This window comes from Tetrao urogallus (assembly GCF_951394365.1).
Source record: "Tetrao urogallus genome assembly, chromosome: Z".
Classification (NCBI taxonomy): Eukaryota; Metazoa; Chordata; class Aves; order Galliformes; family Phasianidae; genus Tetrao; species Tetrao urogallus.
The window spans coordinates 61,426,433-61,447,307 of NC_136816.1; the positions used below are offsets into that span (position 1 = coordinate 61,426,433).

Consider the following 20,875-nt stretch of genomic DNA (forward strand, 5'->3'; position numbering starts at 1 on the left):
TGAGGTCTCAATACATGGCATAATACAAAGATGTTTGTTCTGTCAGTACAGATGGACTAATTTCAAGACTTACTTGATCGTAAGTTATTATCCCCAAATAATAATGCTTTCTACACAAGTAAAACTATTTCTATTTAGCCTTTGTCGCCATGGACAGTTGCTACATCATTATGCAAACATGATAAATGCATTTCATTAAGCAAATATTTGAGTTCCACTCAAGTACACTTAGCATAATAAAAATAAAACAGCAATCTATGTCATAATTTAATTCTTTGCTGAATTTATTGTGGGAATTTAAACAGTGCTTTAAATTGGATTAAGGAGAAGTCAAATAATCAAAACACTGGATTTTAAGTTTGGTACGTTTCTGTGCTGTCCAAACAATAGCTTATTAAAAAAAAAAATCTAATAAACTCCAGCATCTTAAATATGTTTAAAAGTGCCTTCTTCAGCATCACAAAAATATTGATTAAGGAAGCATTACTAAATTTTAAAACAGTAAATACATTTAAATATCTAAGTGAATAAAAACTGAAACAGTGCAGTCCAGATTCTGTTAACAGTCTGGATATGCAATCTGTTTTGGCTGTACAGAACAGGACCGTGTATTCTCCTAAGATTTAAAAAGGCAACAACTGGAAAAGATGGAGAATCTAAGAGCTGCTGCAAATAGTTAAGCAGTGTAGGTGTATACTTCCTTGTCAGGATTGAAGATCACTCGGTAGGTCCCTGAAATCCCAGTTTTATTCTTAAAGAAGAGTAACTATTCTATGCTCCTGATTCACAGCATCCATACAATCCACAAAAGGAACAGTTCATCTCTTTATAGCAATTTAACATAATATTAAGATTGGAATCTCAAATTATGTAAGCATTTATTTGCATCTGTTCACATCTGGCTGTAATTTTACCTTATGTTTTGATGAAATAAATAGCTATTTTTGTTCATACTGGCCAAAAGACAGCTTTAATGATAAGACAGAATGAATCTTGGCACAGTAATTTTCAGTGAATTTCCATGACAGAAGTATAGATAGCAGAAAGAAGCCAATAACCACTTAAGGATAATAAAAAGAAATTACCTTCTGCTTCCAACAGCTCAGTGTTAACCTTAGAAAGCATATTTTCATTCAAATGCATTGTCTCATAGGAGATTTAGTTTGATGGGCTGATATACCCTCCTTTCATAAGGACCTGCATCTCTCACTCAACTATATCTCCTAGGAGTCAATGCTGTCTTCTGCAAACATTGGCTGCATTATGACAGTAAGAGACACTTCCAAATCTTGTTTTCCATGACTTCTGTGACAAAAATGTAGTCATTATTGTGACTTGAACAGAAACTGGTATTTAGCTTTGATATGATTCCCTGGCTTTGGCTTGCAAGGCATCACAAGTCTTCTTAGCATCTCCCAACAGCATGGCAGTATTAGGTTTGTAGAAGATTGGATTGTCCACAGCTGCATATCCAACTCCCAAAGATCTCTTCATAACAATGACCTGCATATAAGGAGATCACGTTTGACGTAGCAAAAAACATCCATCACTCTCCCCTCAAATGCAGGAAACACAAAACCAATATACTTGATACGATGATCTCTGCTACTTTTCCGGAGTACGACTCCAGATTAATTCACATATACTTTATAAAAAAAAATTCTAAAAAAGTTTTAGCTATGAAATGTCAAATCAGTAAATCACTGCACTTTCAGGAAAAACAATGAACCTGTATCAACTTAACATTTACAGTTTAGGTCTCAAATTGCAACACATAGCTATGGACAAAACATAGACTAATCTATGTCTCTGACAATGAGTACTTTGTATTTAAGAATATGTGAGGTCGGATGAGACTGGGCAAAATTGGTGAAGTAACTGTTAGATCAATCTTAACAGACTAAGTTGTCTACTCAACCCAGCCATTCTTATTCGTATTTGTATCAGTACTGAAATTGCCATCAAATTTCATGTAAACTTTACAGAAACACCTCACGGCTGCATATGTGAGCAGAATATCATTCATTCCAACCACATCCTGTGGGCAGAAGTACACTCATTGGTCTTTCTAACTGAAGTCACAGAATCTCACTAAAGCATTCACTGATCATAAAATCATGAACACTGCATCATAATTGCAGAGTACTGACATTCGTTGGACAAAACCAACAAAAATTGCAGAAAAAAAATACAGAAATCACAACAGTAATAAAATCTCGTTAGCTTCTCATATAAACAATTTTTTTTTTTTAATGAATCTATAGGTAGGAAGGTGCTGACATAACATGGTTAAATCTCACCTGTTTGGACTTCCAGACTTCAAGAACTGGCATTCCAGCTATGATGGAGTTTGGATCTTCCTGAGCTGCTGAATTAACTGTATCATTTGCACCAATTACAAGGACCAAGTCAGTGTCTGCAGCCAGAAAAAAAAAAAAGCGAATAAAATTACCTGAAAGTTGAACACTGAGGTTGATGTACGTCCTGAGAAACTGTATGGCTTCACTGAGATTTTGATTTTAAAAAGCTTGTACAATGTAAAAACAAAATCAAATAAAAATTTGCAATCTACTAGAAACTTATAGCTTGCATACTAACCTGGGAAGTCTTCATTGATCTCATCCATTTCCAGAACAATATCATAGGGAACACCAGCTTCTGCTAGGAGTACATTAAGCTGTCCAGGCATACGACCTGCCACAGGGTGAATGCCAAATCTAAAAGGAAAGTAAGCCCAGACCCATTAACAAAGATTGGCCACTCAGTTTTATATACTGAAATTATCACCTGTGACCTCAAAGGCCAATGAATCCTTAAAGTGTAAGCATACGTGAATCAATAGAAGGAAATGGTTAAAAGCATTTCATCTTCCAGTGGAGCAGGGAACTGAGTGGTGGGAAAAGCAACAAGGTCATCTGATCTGACTCTTTACCTAGACAGCAGTTGCTCCTTTTCAGGAAACATGACTGACACAACAGCTAGGCAAAGAAAAAAATTACACTGAATTTCCAGTAAAACTGAAGAGACTAGGAGAACATTTTTAATCTTTTCGTCATAAGACTCTCTTAGAAATCTACCACAGCTGCAAGAACAGCTCTCTTTGGAGAGCCGGCCACAATAGCAACAGCACACACATTTCTAAAAACAACACAGAAGGATCCAGTGGCCACAAATATCAAGAAACATTGCTGCAGGATGGAACAACAATTTAAGTTTTCCACCAAGCAGTAGCTTATAAAAAAAACAAACTTGGTGGGTTTTCTTCAACTGCTTCTAAAATAACAGGTCTACTTTACCTCTTTTTTTCTGGCTACAGCCACCATCCTGAGCCGCACTGCACACAGCAAGCACTTGCATTCACCTATCAAGTAGTAACACATTTATCTTGCAACTGGCATCTTTTATTCTTAATGAATAAGTTTATTTGGGGCAAATCCAACCCTCGCATTAATATGCTTCCCAGGTCCCTCACATCACTGAAAAGTGAACATACTGCAAAGTGAACAGGCCACAATATAAACACCCTTCATGAACAGGCTAAAAGACTGTAAGCCCTCCTGAAATAAAAGCATTGGAAATAGTAAACCCTTGGATTTCTGAAGATATATTTCTGAGCAGAAATCTAAGAGAGTCAGGAATGCAATAATACAGACAGATATCTTCAGAAAAATATGAGACTGATAAATCAGCTTCCCATGTCTGAAGGACTGCCACTCATTTTTGTTTTCAGCTTCACTGTGACTGAGATGGATAATACATGACTGGGGGTCCACTAGTCACAGTACAAATATATCCTTAAAAGGACAACTGAGTGCTCCATCACAACATTAACACAGTGTAAAGATGAGACAATTAGAAATCCAGAAACAAAATTAAGGACATATGATTAATCCACATAACACTAAATACACTCAATTTTAAGCAGTCAAAAAGAAGGACAGCAGCTAGCTTAAAATGAACATTTTATTTAAAGAAAGAGAATAGACTGCAATTCAGCTGATAAACATTATGATTCCTGATGCAAAGGATAATACCTAGAATCAGAAAAAGGAGAAGACATACACTGGATAAGACACAATTAAAGCTTTGCACCAATCACTCAGTAATATAAGCCACATGTAGTTACTGCAATCAGTCCTACACTAAAAATAATTCAATCACTTGCAATACAGTAGAACTCTTATTTTGAAGTACACTCTAACAAAAAAAAAAAAAAAAAAAAAAAAGCTATCACTTCTTTGGCAGTGAAAAGCAATTTTCCAACAAAATTCTCTTTTGTTTCTAATAAAATGATTTGAGCTTCTTTGTGAAGAAAACTGCTTTGGCAATACACTAAACAAAATATCCGTGAGGTTTCTATTAAGTACTATATACATATACAATCTTATTTCAAAGGCTAGAAAGCCAAAATTTAAGCTGCCAAGAGAATGAATTTCACCTTTGACTTTACCATTCCTGGCAAGAGGCAGAGAAAAAAAACAGCAAGGGACAAATGATCTTCGCTCAGGAAGTTATGGCATGAACGATCAGCAGTTAAAAGACTTCTGACAGACCCTGTGTAAAACCACACACTGTGTATTCATGAAGTTTGAGAAAGCCACTCATACAAATGCTTTCCGGACAAATATTGAAATTATTCCCATAAGCCTGTTCTGAAGGCCTGCTAACCAAATAGAGACAGTACTCTGCCAGTACCTCTTGAAACTGGACATGCAAGCGTGTCAAAAAGTTTCATTAGAAATATATCCTTATCTTACGGTTTTATAACATCAAAAGACAAGATATACAGACACAGAGGAAAAAAATTAGCCAGTCCCATCATAAGTAGAATTTAGGGAAGGATGGAAAAGAGAGCTAAAACCCCTAATGTGCTGCAGAACGTCTAACAAAAGCTGCATATCTTGCTTCTGACTCACAGGATCAGCAGTTCTTCAAAGCTACATGCTCTATGGCAAAAACATTGTCACATATGCTCTTTTCGACATTGAAAATATGAACCTTATTGTATTTAAAAGTTTAAAACATTAATGACTTTATAAAGAGGTACATTGCATGGTGAAAAATCACTGAATTTCTTTCGTGTTTCTATTATCAGTGACACAATAATTCCCTTAGCTATTTTTTCTTTTTTTTTTTTTTTTTTTTTTTACATTCTTGACTTCTGTTTATCTGACATTAAGATTCCAGTCTACATTTACTTTACCCAGAACAAAGATGCAAAATCCTGCTGTGTCTGACTTCAAACAGTGTTCTGGTAGCTCACCGAAGCACAGATCTACTGTGAATTTTCAGTCTCAGCCTTGACTGAGGGGTTTACTTACCACTCCCGCTGTCAGATAAACTGAAGTTAGCACACACATAACAGTGATCGATTTCACACCTAGCAGTATGAGTACCAAATAAGGATATATAGCCTTTTTTCAGCTTCTTTCAGAGTCTTCAGCTTCATAAAAACAACACATCACATTGAACACAAATATATACTTTGAAGCTTTTCTTATATTTCCTTTTACTTAGACTAAAGATCTAAAACTTCTCACATGCATGGCATATTTAGAATCACGGAATCAGAATCACTCAGCTGGGAAAAGACCTTCAAGATCATCAAGTCCAACCACAATATCACCATACTACCCTAACAACCCTCTGCTAAATTATGTCCTGAGCACCACATCCAAATGGCTTTTAAACACATCCAGGGATGGTGACTCAACCACCTCCTCGGGGAGCCTATACCAGTGCTTAACAACCCTTTCTGTAAAGAAGTGTTTCCTGATATCCAACCTAAACTTACCCTGGCTCAACTTGAAGCCATTTCCCCTCATCCTGTCACCAGTGAGAAGAGACCAACCCCACTCTCGCTATAAGCTCCTTTCAGATATTGAAAGAGAGCAACAGGTCTCCCCTCAGACTCCTTTCCCCCAGACTGAACAGCCCCAGTTCCTTCAGTCTCTCCTCATAGGGCATGTTCTCCAAGCCCTTCACAAGCCTTGCTGCCCTTCTTTGGACCTGCTCCAGCACCTCCATGTCCTTTCTGTACTGAGCTGCCCCAAACTGAACACAGTACTTGAGGTGAGGCCTCACCAATGCCGAGTACAGGAGCAGGATGACTTCCCTAGTCCTGCTCACCACACCATTCCTGATACAAGCCCTTCCTAGCACAGAAAGCATTTCAAATCAAAACTATTACATTCAAATTACTGAAAAACCTCAAGATGAAAACACAATTTTCTACAGTGAAAGTGACCAGATAATATTATTGTAACTAATACTGAAAGGGCAAATGTACCTAAACCAACGCAGAAGTGTTTCAGCTACGTGAAGTCAGGATTCCTGTCATCACCATTCAGATATTCCACAGTTTGAATCTTGATATATATTACCATCTTCAGTGCAGCACGGGTTTTAAGTACCAAGATATGATTCTCCCATCCCACATCACAGATGACTATGGAGATTACTAGCATCAAAGTACACTACTAGCTCAAGTAAAGATTATATACCTCGGCTACAGGATATCCCCACAAACAGTACTTGAGAATGGACAAACTCAGAGACTCTGATGGAGTCAGGTTTGCTAAACAGAAGCTGTATTTAGCATACTTAAGTGAAAGCTAGTGCTAGCTTTGTATTTTCAGCCACTAATGCTGAAAGTTGTTTAACACAGCAAGGGCAAGATCCAAATACATGGCACAGACATCCGTTAGTGAAACAGACCCGCCAAGAACCCAACAGTAGGAAATAATGAACATATCTCCAAAAAGCCTCACAGACTGACTTAGGAAAGTGCCTTCAAGCTGAGCTGATCCATTGGCATACCTAAAACATACCTAAAGAAGCATGCAGCTACAGCTACATCCTTGCAGAAGCAGATCATACAGCAAGGTTTGATGGTTCTCTCTAGCTACACAAATACATTATTTGTGATAACAGATGTACTAGACAGACTTTGTTTGTCCCTTCATCAGCAGTATTAATAATTCAGAACGTGCCTGGTTAATATGTCTAAGATACAGACTGAGAACTGACACATAACCTACCCAGGGTCTTCCTAATAAGACTATTTCTGCTTCCAAGAAATTTGAGTCAGCACACACTGTTCTTAAATTGCCATTCAGCACCATGGAAGCAGTTTCTATTTCACGTATACCAGAGTTATGCAATATGTAAAGTCTGTTTAAGACAGCATGTTCACTGCTCAGTCTTTACAATTCCACCAGTTTTTCTTGCAAAGGAACAAAAGAACGGCAACTTGAAATTAAATGATTTTTGTTTATCAGTCGATTGTTATAAATAGAAATGTGCAAGTCGTACCCATCAACATTTTATTACTCAGAAACATACAGCATCATTGAGGAAAAATATATATCTGACTAGAGATCAGCAACAGACGTTACAATAAAAATTCAAAAATGCAGATTCAATGCTAAATCCATCCTGACACATTTTTAAATAAGTAAGAAACCCATAAGTATTTCCATGTGTTTAAAAAAATCAGATTCTCCAGCATCACAAAACAGAAACTGAAGCTCTGCAAAACATCTACTTATAAAAAGTAAAATCTACTTATAAAAAGGTTAAAAAAAAAAAAGAAAAAACAGTATTTTAACAGCTAGCCCTAAAGGGTGATAAAGAAGTCATCTGCATTTCCCAACAACTATTAAAGTTTAAAAAAAAAAAAAAAAAAAAAAAAAAAAAAAAACCTTAATTATGAATTAGTCTTAGAAAGACCACACAAAACAATTTTAAGAATTCTTTCACTCTGAAATTTGATTCTTTTCAGAAGCTCTATATTCAGGAAGTTAAAATACATTTATAGAAAAATTCTTAAGGATGCAATGCTGAGGAAAAAGCTAAGCTTTTCAGAATGTGTACAATTTTTTAAGCATATTTTAATGAAAAAAAATTAAGAAATTTTAAAAAATTAAATAGTCTGCATAGGAATGTTTTTATAGAATATAATTTATTTATATACTAATAACAAATTATTAAGAATGTTATATTAAAAAAAAACCCAGAATTTCACAAGTAGGAACCTATACACATAGCATGTAGTCAAAGAAACATGCTATGGTGGGAGCTTTCCACAATTTACTCAGTTGCAATTTAGTGGAAACAGAACCAGTTATAGAACAAGCATTTTCTCTCTAAGTTCAATGAACTTAGCCTATGAAAAGTTTTGTTGTTTTGCCCATCCATAGCAAGGAAAACCTATACTGAAGGCTCACCGATTTTCAATGTGATCCTACGTATTAATGCATTAAAGATGTGATCTACTGCAAGATCATATCAAGTAAGCAATGATATTAGCTATGCAATGTAATGACTAGAACCATCTGAGGTTTCCAAGCTCTCCTGTATTTCTAAATTTAAACCCCAGTCATAAAAGTGTTTGCATCATATTATATAATCTGCACTCTTCACCGAGTATGTTGTGGACATATGCATAGTAAATGAAAACAACAGTGCGTCTGGACCAATTGTGAGCCATGATGCAAAAAAAGACCATATGACAGATGCAGTTTTTCTTGGCACAGTACGGGCACTGCAAATTGATGACAATCGTATGTCCACGCTGGCACCTTTCCACAGCGGATATGTGAGAGTGTCACTGCATCTGGATGGTGAGTGTACTGGGGTCCCGAGGCACTTCAACCCTATTGCAACCAGAGGGACAGCAGCTGCACTCAATGAACACCGTGGGAGCTCCACAAAGTGATGAAAGGCCTAAATTACCACAAACTATAAATACAGATTTATTTCATTAAAATACTAGGTAACCACTACAATGATCCTTTCCTGAAACTGACTCATTTCAAGTATAAGCTGGTTAATTCAAGGATTCATTCTTGCTTCTCCCTTGCAAGGCCAACATAAGAAGGCAAAAAAAATCAACAATTTTCTATATCACCAAGATTAATTAAAAAAAAAAAAAAAAAAAAAAAAAAGCTAGCCCACACAGAAGCTCAGAAAGGAAAGCCAAAAGCATACGACACCACCACTGTGCTAGCCAAAAAGGTTTTTCTAGGTTCTTTTTGTGCACCGTTAACAGGTCTTTAAAAAATTTAATGCAGTTTGGACACACAGTTTTTGCTAAACCTAGAAACATAAGGAATTAAAAGTAACTCCTGTAAGAAGCAGACAGATCAGCATGGACCCTTACTTTTCATGAATAGATGTGCAAGTACTTCTTTAAAGCTATGCTACATGCAGAATTGCAGCAATCTGGATAAACACCTACAGAGTTGTTGCTAAACTCTACGACAGCTTTGTTCTTATTCTCCACAAGAAGTGCTGTAAAATACTGTGACAACCTATACAAATGTTTTCAATGAGCTTGGAAAAAACAGTGAAAGAAAAAAAAAAAAACGCAAAAAAAACAATATTTACTCAAGTACTGACTCCAAAGGAGTCACCAGTTAATTGAAATTAACACATGCAAATCAGAGAATGAGTTTTTCTCTAACCAGCATGCATCAAAATATATTGTTTCAAGTGAAAGCTGAGCTTTAACTAATTTAAAAATATTGAATTACTATAATTAGAGAATATTTTACCAGACACATAGCAAGGCAGGCATAACACTAGCTTTCCCATATTTTCAATACTCTAAGATGCATGAGAATTTGAAGAAGCAAAGAACTTGTGGCCAATACCATTACCTAAAAATGCTCTCTGCTTTTTGGAGCCACACATCAGCAGAATAAATAAATCCATGGCAATGGCCACAGCCACTTCAAAAATCCTTCTATGCTATAATCAAAGACTGATTAGTCTGATTTGCAATAACAAAAACCCAGTAAAAGTAAGTCTGAGATGCTTATGGATCTGAGATATCTGTCATGACAAAAACACTGAGCAAGATGGGATTCCTTAGCCTGGAGAAGAGAATGCTTTTGAGGCCATCACTTTAACACAGCGATTCTGTGAAAAATTACATTACATTAAAATAGTGATAGATGTTTACAGACATTTCTATCTCCACTGGCTGCCTCCTAAACCAATTAGACTGTAGAAATCTCAGATGTGTGTGAAATTAGACACCACAGCCCTAATGCTTGGAAAAAGTCAAGGGAAATCAAGCAGTACATCCTTTGGAAGTTCTGCCGCAAAAGATAACCCGGATTGATCCTTGAGGATTCTGGAAGAACATAACAGGGTAGCTATCTACTTTTAACAGGGGGACTGTTTGCAACACATCCTACTCCAAATACAGGTGCCACTCTTGAGCATCTGCATGACAGCCCTCATCAGTAATGACTGAATCATTAGCTATTTCAGAGCACAGACAACTGGCAGTGGAAGACAAGAAAACAGAGACAAGTTAGACTGGATTTTTTTTTTTTAACCTCAGAAAGGAGTCTACATAAACATTCCAGTACAAATTGATTTTTTTTTTTTTTTTTTTTTACATCCATGTAGTTTGCTATTGCTGCTCTGTAGTAGTAAGAATTGCAAATAAGTTATCCCAGGAAATAAAGTCCTACATTCTTGGTGCAAAGGTAGCTTGCTACCTGATATACTTTTCTACTTTACACGAGACTGGCTGAAGCAAACATCTTCTCCATATTGCAAAAGGTCTGTATTTCCTGCCAAGGATCCCTTACCATCCCCACTACAGCTCTTCAGCTAATCCCCGACAACGTAACAGTCAGAGGAGATAACTTCCTGAAGGAATTCACTCTTAGACTAGCTTAAGAATAACTGATGAAAGAAAAGAAAAAAAAAACAATGCATACGCTTGCAGATTATTTTGAAGAAATGGAAAACCTTAATAGTTTTCATATAGAAAAGTACTTACCTAACATTTTTCCCTTGTTCTCTCAACATCTTCACTAGATCAGCTATGGGGTACTGAGCTTTTGCTGCACACAAACCATAGCCTGAAAGAATTCCAAAGTTTTAAGCTAATTTGTCATTTCAGTGTAGAAAGAAATTTACAGTAAGTATACTTTCCACACAAAAACGGCTATCATAATTAAAATTTTATATATAATGCATATGAAAAAAAAAAAATACACACACACACACATACATATACATACCTATATATATGTGAGTGAGTGTGTGTATGTGTGTGTGTGTGTGTATTTAAAATACATTCTCAAGGAAATCTGCAGTCTGAGCACTACGATTTATCTCTTCTTTTTGGGGTACTGACCATTAACAGTACAACAGCTAGGCCAGCCACATTACGTAGTAAGTTCTTTCAGCTTCACAGAAACATTCTTTGCTCAAACAGAAAAGAAAGCTTTATTTCTAGCATTCTTATCATTCCAGTGCTAAAATATAATTTAACATCATAGCTGTCGCCACTCAGCTGAAGAAAGCATGTCTTGAACTACTTACTACTCACCTGACATCCCTGACAACTCCTAACAGGAAAAGTACCACTGAATCATATGCATCTATGACCTACGCAGGAGTTACACAGAACTCAGGCATTTTTTTTTTTTTACTTTAATTCCAGTATTTATTGGATACAACTTAGATTTAGATGCTTGTTTTCAGTTTTTTCAACAATTGCAATACAGAGTTGAGCAAGTAAGGCATAAAAAACACTGTCAGTAACTTAAGTGATAGATACTTATTTTCAAGACAACAGGGTGTTTTGGTTTTGTTTTAAGGTATTTGTTTTAACAATACAGCTTCTGGTATGAATCAAGAATGTCCTACCTGGAGTAATAATAATGCTGTTTGCTTCTTTTATCATTTCAATTGCATTGTCCACATTAATTTCTGTGTGGGTTCCAGTTATTTCCATAGGCTTTCCACCAGCTGTCGACGTGGTGCCATAGCCCCCCAGAATCACATTTGCAAGGGAACGATTCATAGCCTGAAATACAAGAGGTTTTTGATCAGCTAAAGATGAAACCCAAAAACAAAAACAGAGAAGACATCCACAAAGGAAATGTCTAGAATTACTAAAGCTTTCCTGACAATAGCCTTTATGTGCTGGTTTTGCTTGCTGACATCTCAAAACTTACAGTAAGCTCCTTAAAATTGGCATCCAAATTAAATCAAAATTAGCCAAACATCTGTTTTTAGCATGTAATACTACACAGATAATGACAGATAATCAGCATTTCACTATGGCAAAAAACAAAACAACAGAACTCTTTCTGTTCTTGAAGTTGATAGATATAAAAGGATACATATTTACGACAGAATTTTTATACACACACATATAGAGAGGTTCCTCCAAAAGTAATGCCTCTTATATATTTGCATGGAAAATAAAACACATTACACAAAGCACAATAGCAATATTTCATTGAGAAAAATCTCAGCTACAAAATACTATTTTTCAAAACAGTCACCAGCAATAGCTATGCATTTTCACCAGGGATGAACAAGAGCCTGCAGGCCATGCTCATAAAAAATCAGAATCAGGGGAGGTGACCCACAGTTTCACAGCTGTTATTATAGCACTGTTGCTAGGAAAATGTTGCCCACACGGTCAGTCCATGTTTCACCAGCCCAAACAGATGGAAGTCATAAGGCACCAAATCTGGACTCCACAGTGGGTGTAGTAGGACAGTCCAGCCAAGACTGTCAGTTTGCTCCACAATCTTCAGAGCATATTGAGCCTGACAGCATCATCATGCAAAGGCTGCCTTCTTCTCTGGCCTCACTCTAGAAGAGTGAGCCTTCAGTTTGTCAGAGTTGATGGTTTGTCCAGGTTACAGAAAATCTATTACCACCTTTTTCCTATCCCTCAGGACAGTACACATCACTTTACCTGCTAAATGCTGCATCTTTTTCTTTTATGGAGAATTTACATATTGCTATAGCGGACTGCTGCTTCGACTCCAGCTCAGAGCAGTGACACTACATTGCATCAGAAACAATGGGATCCAGGAAACTGTCACTTTCTCATATCAATTCAATAGGTCCTGACAAACATGCATACAGTATTCTTTCTGTTCCTGTGTGAGCATTCATGGGATCCACTTGGCACAATTTAAGTGACATTTCAACACATACCACCACCATTTCCAATGCACTGAAGCCAATATGCAGCACCATACACAGCTCCCTGGTCGTAACCCACTGATTATGTGGAGGATTTGATCAAGATGCTCTTCCTTTAGTAGTGTGACAGCTGTGCAGCACGACCTGGAGCATGGGTTCTTTCACGTCACTGTTACCACCACTGAAACGCACCATCCACCACCTCTCTGTGCTTGCATCCACTGTTTGGTTTTTGTCAACGTTCAGCAGGTATCAATGAATGTCAATGGATGCCGTAATTTTTTCCGTACAGAGGAATTCAGTGACACACCTTTGTGTTATATGCTCCTCCATGTCAGACGCCATTTTGTCAAACTGCCCCTCTGCTGCCATCTGTCACACAGCAACAAAATGCAAATGGAACACTGGTGGTAAGGTTCAGCTTCTACTGCCGTACCACCTGTATCTGCTTCTCTAGTGTCGTGGGCCAACATAACCAAACAGGAGGCATTACTTTTGGAGCAGCTCTCAGATATACACACACCACTTTTTTTTCTTTTTTTTGAGATTTTTTTTTAAAGTTCTTAAGCAATTCAAGATGCAAGCACAGAATTCCATGTAAACCATATGACTCTTGCAGGCAGTACAGAAGCAAATCACAACAGAACAAAGCTAAGTAGCCACACAAAACTAACCAAATGCTAACTCAAAACAAACTTTAGTGAGCTGAAGGGCCATTAAACTTACTCACAGAGCACCAATGGGGGAACAAGAGATCTTAAAATAGGAGCTTTAAGAGAATACATCCTGAAAACTCATCTCTGAAGATACACAGCCAGGAAAAGACACTGGCTGTATGCTTTCACTGGCATGCCTCTTCGTGATTGCGGTCCCAAATACATATCTGGAAGTAGGCAAAACTTGTAACTACAGTAAACAATAGTTTAGATGCAAGAATGGAACAGGCATAAATTGCTTCTTTAATTAAACGTGTGTTGTACACTTGCTGCACTAGCTCATAAACCACAGCAAAATTTAAGAACGGATCTAGGGAGACACACATATAAGCAAGAGGAAAAACCTCACACAAAAGTATGCTTCCACTGACAGATAAAATCATGCAACCCCACGGATTTTTGCTATAGCCTGAGAAATATTCCATTCTTTGAAATGCAGCATCCAGCAAATAAGCACAAGAAAGATGCTAGAAGAGCTTCTGTTTATTTTTACACATTATCACTGTTCCAGCTATTGCAACAATGATGCACAACAGGGCCCAAACACAGGCTTTGTGAAATTAGCATTTTGTACTGGCTGCAGTTGGCAGCAGTTCATATCCTTTAAGAACACCTTTGATGCGTATCACAATATTAAACTTTTAAGCAGGAAAACAGACTAGTGTACTATAGCAGTTTTAACTGGTAAGACTGTTAAGGCAGAAGAATACGCTTTTCAGATGTTGCACACCAAACTTACAAGAACAAAAGCACTTTCAATTCTTATGTAAACTAAAAGGCCACAGCAGTGCCGTTCCAATTAAAAAAAAAAAGTTCAAATATTATTAGAAGTCTGAGAAATCACATAAAGCAGGCATGAAATCAATGCACCCTTGCTTGGCTCTGAACCACAGAAGGCTTCGAAGTGAGCCAAGACCTCATTAAGCAACAATTAACCAAAGTAGCAAAGACCTACTCAGCACAGGAACAGCGTTTTAAGTCTTCAGTAGCCTTATTCACATTCTTTACCACCACAGATCACACACATATAGTAACAAAGCATGGGCTTCAACACTGCAGTTATTCACAGATAACAGAACTACCAGCAAAAAAAGCCCTATGTGCTGCAAACAAAGCAGATAATACTGCTCAGAGCTTCCCCACCAAGAAAAACCAAGCCCTTGAGATCTCTGAAAACTGCAAGTTCTTCCACATCAAACTGTACCCACATAAAGAGCAGAGCTGGAATGCATAGAGGTGCAGCACACAGTGTGTAAAATTAACAGTCTGTCCCTTGTCTTGCTCTGTTTCAACCCCAATTAATGGTTCCTCTTCTATCCGTAAGCATAAGCACCAACTATTCACAACAAAAATGGGGAGAAAGGTTAACTGAAACAACTGTTGTGAAAAAAGGCATGTTTGCACTAGCATTTAAAAAGTGGTCAGAATCCACAAAAAGAGGAGCAAAGCCTTTGCTTTCTTATTCAAAAGCTGAATTCTTTGTCTTTTTTAACTCATCCTAAATATATGTACAAAGGGGGAATGGCCAGAAAAATCGATCAGTAAGATATAAGTGCAAAGATTTTAAAGGATTATAGGAATAGATTTGGTGAGTTTTACCAACTCAGTCATAAGAGATTATCTGAACAAGTTTGGGATTAATGAACAGTTTGGTTTTTTCTTGTGTTTTTTTTTGTTTGTTTGTTTTGTTTTGTTTTTCCTTTATAAAAACAAACAAAAAGCAACCGGAAGAGTTGTAAGAAGAAGCTTTCAGCTATTAAGATGTTTCTGCAAAAGCCTTCTCACTTGCACTAGGTGAGTCTCACTTCATTGCTTCATCAGCACAGGTTACAATAGCCTAAAGCAGAAACCTTTATTGGAACTATTGGAATTCTGAAACATATTTTCCTTCTGGAATACAGCTTACGGAAGGCAGTATTACTGAATTCCTTGATTGTAACGATGCCTTTAAAAGTTATGACTTCCTTTAAAGGAAGCAAAACACAAAATAAAAATGCTGGAGATAAACAAATTATTCTGTTTATTGTGCAAAGTCATACAAAGTGATTTTAATTTTTACCAGCTAATCAACTTTGGTTGTCTAAGCCTGGGTGAAGCAGCACAAGACATCTAGAATGTTATCTCAAAAACTGAATTTCCCAAAGGTTGAGAAATACACAGAGAAAAAGCCCTCTGTCACTGAATTTTTTTTTTTTTTTTTTAATTAAATCCCTGGGTTTCCTAGGGAAATATGACAAAACTCTCTGCTAGCAATAAAAGACGGAAGAGAAAAAATATTGTTATAAAACGACCACACCTGGGGGAAAATACGTCTCCAGTAGATCCTGTTTTCACCAGGACTTATAAAAATCTCATATTTACTTTAAAGAACATACTTTTCAAATCTGTGTTGCCCTGTAAGCAATATCTTTCAATTGATATGATCTAAACTGTTGACTGAATGCAGGTATTTAAATTTAAACAGATGTTCCATGAGCCACATAATTTTATTTCCTTTTGATAAGTAGATACAAAACATTTAGGAAAGCAAGCTTCTTTAAAATTCATATCTGGGACTGTCTACTTGATCTCTCCTCCACGAAGTTGCACAAATAATATTTTATAAGCTCTTCTGAAACTATTCCTCACCCTTAACACGATAACAGTATTGTTTTACTGGAAGAGACAGTAGTAAAAGAAAATGGCCAGGACTGACCATCAGAAAGCTTTAGGACAGCACAACAGCAACAATTATCACACAGGAACGCAAAAGAATTGAAACAAATTTTAAAAAAAGAATCAGAAGATTGGTGGCTGCTGCAGTTTCCTTGCTCTGTCTTGAAAAACCCAAGGGAAAAAAATACAAGTAGAGAAAAAGGATCTGTGTGTAAATTATTCAGAAAAAAAAAGTCTATTAATAATAACACATCATGATTACACCAAAAATGAGAGTTCAAGTTTGCTCTGACACACATGTTAGTATTCACAACAAATGAGCATAAGCTTGCTGCCACCCAGTGCTACTTCAAAGTAACTGTTTTCTGAAGAAAGTACACTGTCCCACACTCCAGAAAACAAACTTTAAATCACTCTCTAACCACTTTTTTTTTTTTTTTTTTAAGAAGGCACTATGCAAAATACCTTCTGCAGATAAACTTAAATTTAATTTTAACAACACTGTAAAGTGACACAACTACAAAGATAAGAAAACAAGTAATCATACCTATGTAAGTTTAGATTCAAATTGCAGATGCCCAAGTTAACGCAATGGCTTTCCTTTTTAGGATTTGAATTAGGACTTTCTCCAGACCAAGGGGGTATTACTTCTAAGTATTTAGCACCCCTCTCTTCCAATTACTTATCTTTCTAGTAAACATTCTGAATTAGGTTTTTCACTACCTGGAAAAAAGCAGAGTTTCTGCTCACTGCTTACCACACACATGATGTAAGAGAGGATGGCCCCAGAGGATCCAATGAGTGCACCAACAATGGTCAGCAAGTTGTTGTTCAGTAGGAAGCCCTCAGCACACAAGGCCCATCCAGAATAACTGTTCAGAACTGTAATAACTACAGGCATGTCAGCACCTCCAATAGCTGCTGTTAAAGTGACACCCTGGAAAAGAAAAACAAACTAAGACTAAAGAGAACATGCAGAAAGGAGAGTCTGCCTCCAGCTTTCAAAAAAATAAATATGAAGGTACTTAATAATGAATTCATGTATTTTCAATATAGAAGACATCTAGCTTATGCTGGAGCTCCACTGTCCTTATCTGTGTTTATTCAGATATCTTTGCTTGCAAACTCAATGCTTCAGTTCCATGGATTTTTAAAGATGAACATTCTGAAAGTATTTTAAAATACCAGTTTGTCATATGAGTCATATGCTACTATTTACTACTGGAAGTTAACACACAGGCACTACGTAAGACAACAGTGACTCAGGATGGTAAAATACAATCATTACACAGAAACCTGCAAAGCTAAACAACAAACTGCTTGTTTTATCTGTTCTACTTTCTGTAATTCCCCAGCTTACCATTATGGCTGAGAGAGCTGACACAGAACCGAGACAAGTAATCCCTGTAGTGTAGCTAGGATCAATCATGTATGGAATCATTCCGCCAAAGCTGGCAGCCAGTAAACCTGCATTCAGTGCATGTCGACCAGGCAAGAGCAGAGGCGCAGAATTCAGGATACCTGCAATCAGATTAATGCGCAGAGATCAACAAACACATGTGGCAGTCTTGTCTCTTGCCTCAGAGAAGCCTGAACAGCTCAACAAAAATAAAATAAGGGAGTGGAGGGTGCAGAGGAAGTGGAAAGATAAACTGGGGAAAAGAAAAGCTGAAACTCAGACCCTGTGCTGACTCAGTATCACAACACATTCAGGCTTATTGTAGATTCTCAAATACTCCTGTTTAAACTCTTGCTGTGTTTCCTATCCTTTCTTTATTGTTTCAGAAAAAAAAAAAAAAAAAAACAATTTAATCTTAAGATATATTTTCCTCTCAAAAATACTTTATTCTGTGGCTTTGATCTCTTTCTAGCCCCAAGCCTGTGCATGCCATACATTACAGAGCTTCGCAGGAAGCTCCTACCTAAAATTTCTTACTACAGGTATAATCAGTCTCTCCAGAACTGTGTGCTTACAAACAAATGACCACACATAATCCTGCTTTCAATTGCTTTAAATTCACCAATATCCTCAGCTACATAGACTTCCCACAGCTTCCCATGCTGACAGAGACTTGAAAGGAAAAAAGGCTGGGGTATTTCTGTGATTCAGTTCAAAATGACAAACATATCCTTATTTTTACCATAGTTTGTGTTTTGTTTCTCAGTTGTTTTTTAGTTGCTGTTTTTGTGACTTTTTTTTTTTTTCCTTTTTTTTAAATACCAAAGAAAAGACTAAAAATAACGCAAGTTACTTCTGCTTTCCATAATTACTTACCAAATGTCTCAAGAAAAAAAGAACTGACACGTTCAGGACTTGGAAGCACAGAGTATGACCTATGACACCTACTTTAGTTGTACAGAAAAGCTTATTGTGATGATGTTGATTTATTCAGCTTGAAAATAGAAGGCAAAAAAAAAAAAAAAAAAAAGGCAGTAAAGTCACCAAGGACATATGTACCATCAGTGGGAGCATGTGAAGACAGGGGACAGAGATGGAGAAGAGGAAGAATTCAGAATAAATTAGTAAGTATTCAGCAGAATCCATGCTATTAACAAATCTTTCAAAAGATTATTAGAGATGACAGCTTTTCATCCATGACATGCTTCCTCCTTTATTGGCTGGTCTCAAACACTGAAGAAAGTAAACAGATGTTTCCCAAAGAAACTACTGCAAGGCAGCAAAAGGATTAGCAATAGGAAGCTCTTGGCTGGAAGCTTTTAGGTACAATTATCCATCTCTCAAAAGCTGTGTCTTTATAAAACCAAAAAATAAATATAACAAACACCACACACATGCACAAGAATCAGAAGTTAGTGTGTGTTTAATTTAAAACACTAAAACATTAAAAGGCATGGAGTATGGAATTGGCATGGTAGATAAATAGTGAAGTCTTACATTGCAAAACTGGCTACCTAAATGAAGACTGCAATGCTAAGAACAAAATTTCATAAATATTACAATTGCATCCTAAATCAAGAAACATAAAATTAAATTATTCATGCAGAAAGGCAAAGTTGTGATTATATAACATTTTTAATGATCTTTGAGGCTCATTTTCAATCCAGGCCATTCTGGATTGAAAAGAGAACTTCAAGAGAACAACAAATTATTTCAGGTACAGTTGTTTTAACACTCTGAAGTAACACTTTGTTTCCAGACAAGATGAAGTGATGAAAGCTTGTAAGAACTGGAAATTAATACAGGTAACATGCCCAAGCACTGAAAGGAAACCATTCATAAATAAAGTTGTAAACAAGCAACAATTGAATTAAAAAGAAAACAGCACATCCAACATAAATAAACAAGCTTTCTTTCCAGTTACATACTGATCTATGTCAAAGCTAAACTCAGATGGGGAAAAAAAAAAAAAAAAAAAAACCTTTAACAAATACTTCGCTCTGAATGGAGAGTCTCACCTTGCAGCTTTCCATAAGCAATAAGAGAGCCACTGAAAGTCACTCCTCCAATGTACGTTCCAAGGTACGCCACAATCTTGGTAAGGTTTGCAGCTGGATCCGTAGCAAAGTGAGGATACTCAATCATGTATTCTGCTACACAGGTGAGCACAGCAGCCAAACCAACCAAACTATGAAAAGCAGCTACCAGCTGAGGCAGATCTGAAATCTGGATGCGTTTAGCAATTGTCAAACCTATTGAGAGTTAAAAACATAAGGGAACTCTTAAGAACACAATCTGTGAAGTTAGAAGTTGATGCATCACTGCAGTGTGCAATAAATACACAGTAAATACACATTTGTTATCGTGACAAAAACTACTGCTGAGTGTGACAGTTGAAAGCTGTACGCATTTACACTGCAGAGTAAGTACACTGTGTAAGCTGGAAAATGATTAAATCACATGTTCTAGATGCTTCATTAAGTATTGAGAAACTCAATATTTTCTGAAACTCGGTATTTTCTGAAAAAAGCTCAGTTTGAAAAAGGTAATCTGGCAGCATTCAGTCAGCAACTGACTGTTCACCCACTACTTACTGCATGCTCACATTCCCTAATACAAATGACACTCCTCTGCTTTCCACAAGTCTCCCCATTCTTTATCATATCTCTGCATTAATAAATGCCCTGGGACTTGTAATTTTCTATTCAAATAATTGCAAAATAACATGAGCAAGTAATAGATGTAAGATAGTGAATTGGACTTATGTAGCAATGTTTAGCCAGCAGTGTTCTACAGGTACACGCTCACAGCTGCCTCATGTCAGATCAGAGCCACAGAATCACAGGTGTTGGAAGAGACCTCCAAAGACCATGTACATCCAATCCTCCTGCTAAAGCTGTCTCCTCCCCACACTAGACAGAGCCAAGCCAAGAACAACACTGGGTTTGATCTTGGAGAACAACTGTAGCAAAGGGAAAAACTACTATGCATCAGCAGCTGGGAGAGTAGCTGAGAGAAGCAGCCCTGCAGATACCAGGTCAGTGCAGAAGGAGGGCAGGAAGTACTTCAGGCACGGAGCCGTACATCCCTCTAGCCAAAAGAGGCCTCCAGTGGAGCAGCATGGCCCCGT

The 20,875-nt window shown here is 37.0% G+C and overlaps 1 protein-coding gene across 1 annotated transcript in view; it reads right to left on the reverse strand.

Moving 5' to 3' along the window:
- Nucleotides 1-1,353: 1,353 nt before the first annotated feature.
- NNT (nicotinamide nucleotide transhydrogenase) overlaps nt 1,354-20,875 on the reverse strand; it is a gene marked incomplete at its 3' end in the record, with an annotated part of 42,015 nt that continues 22,493 nt past the window's right edge. The window contains exons 14-21 of the mRNA XM_079548689.1: nt 19,764-19,997; nt 17,707-17,867; nt 17,104-17,283; nt 11,677-11,836; nt 10,802-10,883; nt 2,599-2,717; nt 2,301-2,416; nt 1,354-1,503 (exon numbers count right to left, since the gene is read on the reverse strand). Of these exons, the coding sequence (XP_079404815.1) occupies nt 1,354-1,503; nt 2,301-2,416; nt 2,599-2,717; nt 10,802-10,883; nt 11,677-11,836; nt 17,104-17,283; nt 17,707-17,867; nt 19,764-19,997 (1,202 nt within the window). The remainder of the gene's footprint in view (nt 1,504-2,300; nt 2,417-2,598; nt 2,718-10,801; nt 10,884-11,676; nt 11,837-17,103; nt 17,284-17,706; nt 17,868-19,763; nt 19,998-20,875) is intronic.